An 8,652-nucleotide genomic window follows, 5' to 3' on the forward strand; every position below is an offset into this window, starting at 1 on the left:
ATAAACACTCTGAGTAGCAATTCTGCAACTCTAGTTGCCAATCTGAATCAATCAGTATGGAAGCAAGGACATGATTGTGGAGAGCGTCATTTTGTCTAATGGCTTGTCACAGCTGTAGCAAGATATGATACAGACATTCATTCAGTTGCTTGAATCAGGATGAAACATTCAGCAGATCAGTGACCAGGACTCAAAGCCAGCAGAACCAGTGGTTTATGACACAGCAAAAGCTTCATTCAGCTAGCTATTCATTTATTTAGTGTTTCAATTCAGCTAAGCATTTATGCTTACTGTGTCGCAGGAACTGTGTGAACATAGATGTATGGGGAGAGAGGAAAGACATTGTAGCTGTCTATATGAAGCTTCCAACATTGTGGAGAAAACAAATACTGAATGTTCAACTGTAACGTGCATTGAGTATTCTAAAGAAAATATTCAAGGTTCTACAGAGGTGTACTTAATTTGGTAGGAGCCTCAAGAAAACTTTCCAGAGGATAGAAAGCAGCATTTAGGTTAGTACCTGTAGTATCATTAGGCATTACCCAGGTGGGGTGAAAAATGCCTCTCATATATTACTGGATATGATATGGTCCTGATGTGGTAAAGAACATGGGCATGTTTAAGGATTTAAAATAAAAAGCTCCTGCACAACTAAAGCAAACATTGGCAAAATGAAAAGGGAACCAACCATATGGTAAAATATATTTGCAAATGATACCTTGGACAGGGTTTGATCTCCAAAATATAAAAAAAAAACAAAAAAAAAAAACAAAAAACCTCACACTACTCCACTTCTTGAAAGCAAACAGCCCAATTTAAAAAATGGGCAAAGGACCTGAGCAGACACTTTTCCAAGGAGAACATACAGAGGGCCCAGAGACAAATGAAAAGATTCTCAGCATCACTAGCCATCAGAGAGATGCAAATTAAAAACACAATGAGTTACCATTTCACATCAGTCAGAATGGCCATCATAAATCAATCAACAACAAGTTCTGGTGAGATTGTGGAGAAAAGGGAACCCTAGTACACTCTTGAGAATAGACTGGTGTAGCCACTGTGGAAAACAGTATGGAATTTCCTCAGTAAACTAAAAATGGAACTGCCTTTTGACTTGGAAATTCCACTGCTGGGATTATACCCCAAGAACCCTGACACACCACTTCAGAAGAACCTATGCACCCCGATGTTCATAGCAGCACAATTTGTAGTAACCAAGTGTTGGAAGCCACCTAAGTGCCCATGAGTAAATGAGTGGATCAAAAAATTATGTTACATTTACACAATGGAACACTATGCAAGAGAAAGAAAGAAGGAGCTTTTACACTTTGTGACAGCATGGATGGATTTGAAGAGCATTATGCTAAGTGATATAAGCCAGGCAGTGAAAGACAAGTACTATCTGATCTCACCTATAAGTGGAACTTAATCAACAAAACAAACATAAGAGCAAAATAGAACCAGGGACATTGAAATAAATAACAAACTGACAGTGACCAGAGGGGAGGAGGGTGATGGATAATGGGGGAAAATAGGAGAAGGGTCATTAAGGAACATGTCTAAAGGACAAAGCCATGAACAAAGCCAAAGGGGGTAGGATTGAGGGTGGGAAGTGGGGATGGGCGGGAAGTGGGGGAAGAAATGGAGACAACTATACCGGAACAACAATAAAAAAATAAATTAATTAAAAAACAGGGAACAATAGCTATCTTTCTCCTGTCAAGGTAACCAAATGATTGGTCCTAGATTTTATGTGTTTAGAGATCAAGGGAAGAGATTGAGGGTCAAAAAAGAAATATGGGCCATGTTCAAGACTTTGTAAATTATGGTCTGAATTGTAACTTTATTATAACATTGTTAGGGCTATTAATGAAGGAACTTAGCTATTTAGAGTTGTGGCCATGGTTGGCATATTGAAAATGATGCGAAGAGAGTGAGAGAGGCAGGAGAAAAGCTAGGTAGGGTTGTGTTAGTCAGGATTCTCCTGAGAAATAGAACCAATAGGAGATATATACATGTATGTATACACACTCATACACATCTACATACAGAGACAGAGAGTGAGCAAGTGATTGATTACTAAGGAACTGGCTTACACAGCATGGGGGTGGGCAATTCCAAAATTCAAGGGCAGTCCAGACGGATAATTTCAGTAAGAGGTGATGTCACACTGTTGAGTTATAAGGGAGCCTGGAGACAATGTCCCTCTTTTTTCAGGCACTGCAGTTTTCTCTTAAGGCTTTCAACTACTTGGATAAGAGCTACTCACATTGTTGAGGGTGACCTGATTGACTCAAAGTCTATTGACTTAAGTGTTAATCGCATCTAAACAGTAACGTTCACAGTAAAATCTAGATGGGTGTTTGACCAAACCGCTGGTCACCGTAGCCTAGTCAACTTGACACATAAAATTAGCTATCACATGAGTACTATCGTAAAACCAATGCATCGGGTGGTGGTTTAAAATAGAGGTGCTGACAATAAAAAATAAGAGAAGTAGGTGATAAATATTGGACTCAGAATGTACAAGACAATGTACAATGTGTGTGGAGGAAAAAAATTACTCAAGAGTTCAGAATTAATTAATTGATTGAATGGTAGTATCTCTTGCTAAAATAGAGAACATTGGAAGGGACAAATTTGGGTGAAAGGAGATGATCAATTTATATACAGTTTGTGCTAGAAATTCAATAGACAAAAAATTGTCTACAACACTAAGAAGAGGGCGGGGAAAGACAAATAAATATGGTAGTCAGTGATAAATATGGTAGCCATGAACAAGTCACTTCAAGGAGTTCAGGAACCCTGCTCATTGCAACAGAGAAGTCATTGTTTTGACCTGACAGAACTCACAGGTTAATCAGGGACTTCTCATCCTATTCTTCTATGGGCTTCCTTAGAACTATCCTGGAGCCAGAGATCAGAAACACAGGTCACAATTTACAGGTCCACAAAGTACATCCCAGCAGATAACTTTCCTATAAGAAAAATGTCTTCAATAGTTTTACTGTCTGGTTCCACTTGGTCATTTCCACTCAGAATATACACTATAGGGAACCCATCTGCTTAGTGTTGGCGAATGTAGCCCAGCCCTATCAGAAAACCCACAGGTGCTAGTCAGCACATTGGAGCCAAACCCACAGACTGGCTTTCCCATGGGAAACCAGGCCTGCATTATACCCAGGATGCTTTGAGGCTTGCTTTTGCTAAAACTACCTCACCCTGAAGTGAAACTGAAAATGTTTACTGCACATCTTTAAAGTAACTTCCTGAAGTCTGTGCTAATTCTCCCAAGAATGGAGTGTAATCAGACCAATCATTCTTATTGTTCCCTTGCATTTGCAACATTTTTTCCTTATTGATCTTGAGGAAGTCGTCAGTAACATCCTTTCCTTTGTTATCTGTAAAAAGTAATCACCTAAAGTAAACCTGAGCATAATGAATGAGAACCTTCTTTGATGTAATGCTACTGGAAAGCAATAAAAGCCTGTCCAGGCAAGGGATGAGGTGCTCTCTCTCTCAGAGAGTGGCCATGCTATCCCTTTTTCTCCACAGGACTTCTGCAGTCCATGTGAATTTGTTTGTTGCATCCACAACACCGTGGACTCTGCTGGCGAGAGTCTGCATCAATACAAAATTGTAACTGTAAGCATCTCTCTCATTTCAGGATAAGCTGCTATTGTAAATAGGAACAGCAGTAAAGGAACGGAGGTATGATAACCTTAACTTATGGTAGAGAACAGCTTTTGAAAGAATAATCTTTTAAGAGGATTTTCAGCATATTAAGTATTTTTTCATGTTTTTTGTTTCTAAGTTAATGTTATTAACAACTCACTATGTTATGTGCCTTGAAGTTACAATTGACATCAGAAAATCCACTCCCTACCTTCACTGAAAAGCTCCACACACAAAGTAATTACATATGGACCAATATATTTAGACCACAGACAACTCAATTTCCTTTTGTTGTTTTGTTTATGACATATTATTATATCAAATCATAAAAAATGTCAAACTTCACTACAAAAAATATCCTGCCAGGCTCTCTCTTCAGAGCTTCTTTAATGTCACTGTTCCTGAGACTATAGATGATGGGGTTCAGCGTAGGGATGACCACATTGTAGAACACAGATGCCACCTTGTTCTGGTCACTTGAGAAGGTGGACTTGGGCATCACGTAAAAAAATAAATAGTCCCAAAATACAGAGTGACCGCTGTGATATGGGCAGCGCAGGAGGAGAAGGCCTTGTGGCACCGCTGTCGGAGTTCATCTTCAGGATGGTGATGAGGATGTAGATGTCGGAGACAAGTAGGGCAAACAGTGTGACCACAACGATGGAGCCAACAACCAATGAGGGGGCGACTACAGGGATACTGCTAGCAGAACAGGAGAGTTCCACTAGAGGAGCAAAATCACAGAAAAAAATGATTGACGTGATTTGGTCCACAGAACAGTAAAACATAGAAGGAAATAGTAAAAGAGCAAGAATTGAGAAAACCACCCACATAAGCCACCATGAGGATCTGAACGCAGACTTGTATGGACATTTTGGTTGAATAAAGCAGTGGGTTGTGGATTGCCACAAAGTGATCATATGCCATTGTAGACAGAAGGAAGCGCTCGATTGTCCCAAAGACAGCAGTTGAACGAAGCTGCATGCCACATCCATGATAGGAGATTGGATTTTTCTCCACCAGGAAATTTTCAAGCACATTGGCTGTGAGAGAAGTTGAAAAGCACATGTCAGCAAAAGCCAAGTGGCTCAGAAAAAAATCCATAGTATGATGGAGCTGAGAAGAGATTCTGATAAGAAGGATTGTGCTGAGATTGCCAGATATGGTCACCAGGTAGATACAGAGGATGGTCACCAAGAGGAGGACTCGAAGGAGTGGGTCATCAGTGAAGCCCAGGGAAACGAAGGCTGTTACTACAGTGTGATTCCCAGGCCTCAGGGAATCTATGATATAAAGTTGCTTCTATCATAATGAACCTGTGATGAAATCTTACATTAAAGAAATTATAAATTTGATGGTTTNGCTTGGAGGTATAATAACCTTAACTTATGGCAGAGAACAGCTTTTGAAAGAATAATCTTTTAAGAGGATTTTCAGCATATTAAGTATTTTTTCATGTTTTTTGTTTCTAAGTTAATGTTATTAACAACTTACTATGTTATGTGCCTTGAAGTTACCTTTGACATCAGAAAATCCACCCCCTACCTTCACTGAAAAGCTCCACACACATAATAATCACATATGGACCAATATATTTAGACCACAGACAACTCAATTTCCTTTTGTTGTTTTGTTTATGACATATTATTATATCAAATCATAAAAAATATCAAACTTCACTACAAAAATATTCTGCCAAACTCTCTTCAGAGCCCCCTTAATGTCACTGTTCCTGAGACTATAGATGATGGGGTTCAGCGTAGGGATGACCACATTGTAGAACACAGATGCCACCTTGTTCTGGTCACTTGAGAAGGTGGACTTGGCCTTCACATAAACAAGTAAACAGTCCCAAAATACAGAGTGACTGCTGTGATGTGGGCAGCGCAGTTGGAGAAGGCCTTGTGGCACCCCTGTTGGAGTTCATCTTCAGGATAGTGATGAGGATGTAGATGTAGGAGACAAGTAGGGCAAACACTGTGACCACAATGATGGAGCCAGCAACCAATGAGGGGGCAACTGCAGGGATACTGCTAGCAGAACAGGAGAGTTCCACTAGAGGAGCAAAATCACAGAAAAAATGATTGACATGATTTGGTCCACAGAACAGTAAAACATAGAAGGAAACAGTAAAAGAGCAAGAATTGAGAAAACCACCCACATAAGCCACCATGAGGATCTGAACACAGACCTGTGTGTACATTTTGGTTGAATAAAGCAGTGGGTTGTGGATTGCCACAAAGTGATCACATGCCATTGTAGCCAGAAGGAAGCGCTCGATTGTCCCAAAGACAGCAGTTGAACCAAGCTGCATGCCACATCCATGATAGGAGATTGGATTTCTCTCCACCAGGAAATTTTCAGGCACATTGGCTGTGAGAGAAGTTGAAAAGCACATGTCAGCAAAAGCCAAGTGGCTCAGAAAAAAATCCATAGTATGATGGAGCTGAGAAGAGATTCTGATAAGAAGGATTGTGCTGAGATTGCCAGATATGGTCACCAGGTAGATACAGAGGATGGTCACGAAGAGGATGACTCGAAGGAGTGGGTCATCAGTGAAGCCCAGGGAAATGAAGGCTGTTACTACAGTGTGATTCCCAGGCCTCAGGGAATCTATGATATAAAGTTGCTTCTATCATAATGAACCTGTAATGAAACATTACATTAAAGAAATTATAAATTTGATGGTTTTATTGTCTTTAATACACACAGAGGTCATTGTAAACAAGTTATTCTAGCTAAGTTTGGAACTTATTTTTGCTCTAGAGCCCATAGTGTATATTTATGTATAATGAGTCTTTACATTTTAACAATCGTTTTTAGCCCAACACTAGAGAACCTGCTTCAAATAATGTAGATCTTTCCTCCATATAGTATCTATTTATAAAATGTACTTAAAGTGGCTTTTAATCTAAACATAAGACTTATGAGAATAGCAAAAAGGAATGTTCAGTATAACCAAAAAATAAATATAAGATCATGTAATGGAGACTTTAGAACTAACTTTTGTGGAAAGCTGACTAATGGTAGGCACAGAGTTCAGAATTTTACATGTACAGTTCTGTGTTAACTTTCACGAAGTAACATTAAAAACTTCTATTTTATTTATAGATGAAGAAACTTATTTTAACAATGTTGAGTATTTACCTAAGTTTACATATCAAGTGGTGGAATCTAGTTATGACTATCAGATGGTTTGAATCTAGTATATTTCTTTAGTAATATGCTATAAATGAAATTTATCTTTTCTACTCTTTGACAGCTAATTATAAAAGGGGTGCCTAGTTCATCGCAAAGTTCACAATTTCTCTTAGTAAAACAAGACCATTTTCAAATGAAAATTAGAAAATTTTTAGAGGACCAAGAAGAAATAGAAAGGAATTTCAAGTTAGGTTTATGAATGAAGTACTATATATTTATTATGTATATTTAATATTTACAATTAAAATATTGTTCTATCAAGTAGTTTACAATATCAGAGAAACATCACAGCTCACTTTATTGCAGTGCTCACTCTGTTGTGTGGCTCTGGAACTGAACCTGCCTATTTCTGAGTTTGCTTTTGTTAGAAAATGGCAGCAGAGTAGGATGGAGGGACTCTGGTTCTCCTACCCCTGGGAGAAAATCCTGGCAGATTTACTGAAGAACAGCGCAATCAATTCCCCAAACAACAATTCCCTAGCATTTATGAAAATAAGAGACCAGAGATAGTGATGAACCAGACAGCTACAGGTAGTTGGGGTCTCAGGAACGTGAGTAAGGCCGGCGGCAGCCATTGGCCGGCGCATAAAGACCTCGGAGCCATGGCTGCTGCAGTGGTCGGAGCCCAGAGGCTTCCTTCTGTCTGTGCCCAGCAACAAGGGCATCTGCCATAGAGAACTCATTGTGAGCCCAGCAACCCTGAGTAAAGTCAAGGGCACCGGCCATGGTGGTGGTAGTGGCGGCTACGGGAAGGCAGCCATTGGCTGGTGCATAAAGACCTCAGAGCCGCGGCTGCCTCAGCGGTTGGGGCCCAGAGGCTTCCGCCTGCGCCCAGCGACAGGGGCGTCTGCCACAGAGGATTCATCAGGACCCCGGCACCTGTGAGTAAAGACAAAAGCAGCAGCGGCAGGGCCAGCTGCCCTCGGGAGCCAGGCACCGCAGAGTAAAATCAAAAGCAGCAGCGGCGGGACCAGCAGCCATTGGCCAGCACATAAAGACCTCGGAGCTGCTGCTGCCACAGCTTCCAGGGCCCAGAGGCTTCTGTCTATGGCCAGCGTCTGGGCGTCTGCTACAGAGGACTCATCGGGAGCTCAGCATCTGTGAGTAAAGACAAAAGTGGCAGCGGCAGGGCCAGCTGCCCTCAGCCAGCCCGAAACACCTAGGAGCTGCCGCTGCTGCTTCATTAGGGGTGTGGAGGCTTCCATCTGTGACCAGTGCCATGGAGGACTCATAGGGAGCCCAGCACTCAGTGGAGCATTGGCTGGCTACGGGGTCCTTGGAAGAGCTGGCTCCCTCCCTCACCATCTTGGCAGGGCTAGGTGGCAGAGACCTGTCTGCCTAGGTGAGCAGGGAGGGTGGCAAGGACAGGGGACCATGTTCAGTTGTGATCTCTGTGGTCGCCAGCCCACCAGCCTGCCAGCCCAGGAAATTTGAGAGGACCATTGTCCTAACCAGTCAGGTTGGGGATTGGGCTGGGCTGAGAGGCACACTTTCTGGAGAAATTTTTACTGGAAAGTAGACTGAGGTGTTCTCCTGTGAAGTCAGCTTGACTTGCTTCTCACCCAGCCACAGGACTGGGTAGGACCAGTACCAGATCCTGTGGGACCCAGGCAGCCTGTCGAGTGGGCAGGCGCCCGCACCCCAGTCTGGTAGCCTGGCTGGTGGGCGGGTGTGCGCCTGGGCCTACAACCCAGCCCACAGAGGGGTTCTGCCGAAACCAGGAAAACCGGATTGGTCACTTTGAAACCAACAAGGAAGGAAGGGTTTTTTTTTTAA

General features: G+C 41.9%; 1 protein-coding gene and 1 pseudogene across 1 annotated transcript; both read right to left on the bottom strand.

The window, feature by feature from the left end:
- Positions 1-3,988: 3,988 nt before the first annotated feature.
- LOC118990789 (olfactory receptor 502-like) lies at positions 3,989-5,245 on the bottom strand (annotated as a pseudogene).
- A 77-nt stretch (positions 5,246-5,322) lies between these two features.
- Positions 5,323-7,463, bottom strand: LOC118990786 (olfactory receptor 502-like). The gene is given in 4 exon segments (XM_037051553.1): positions 5,323-5,519; positions 5,522-5,584; positions 5,587-6,288; positions 7,406-7,463. Coding segments are annotated over 4 exon segments (1,020 nt in total).
- Between the last annotated feature and the right edge of the window lie 1,189 nt (positions 7,464-8,652).

Source organism: Sturnira hondurensis, unplaced genomic scaffold (genome assembly GCF_014824575.4).
Source record: "Sturnira hondurensis isolate 20B ecotype Veracruz unplaced genomic scaffold, ASM1482457v3 Scaffold0007296, whole genome shotgun sequence".
Taxonomy (NCBI): Eukaryota; Metazoa; Chordata; class Mammalia; order Chiroptera; family Phyllostomidae; genus Sturnira; species Sturnira hondurensis.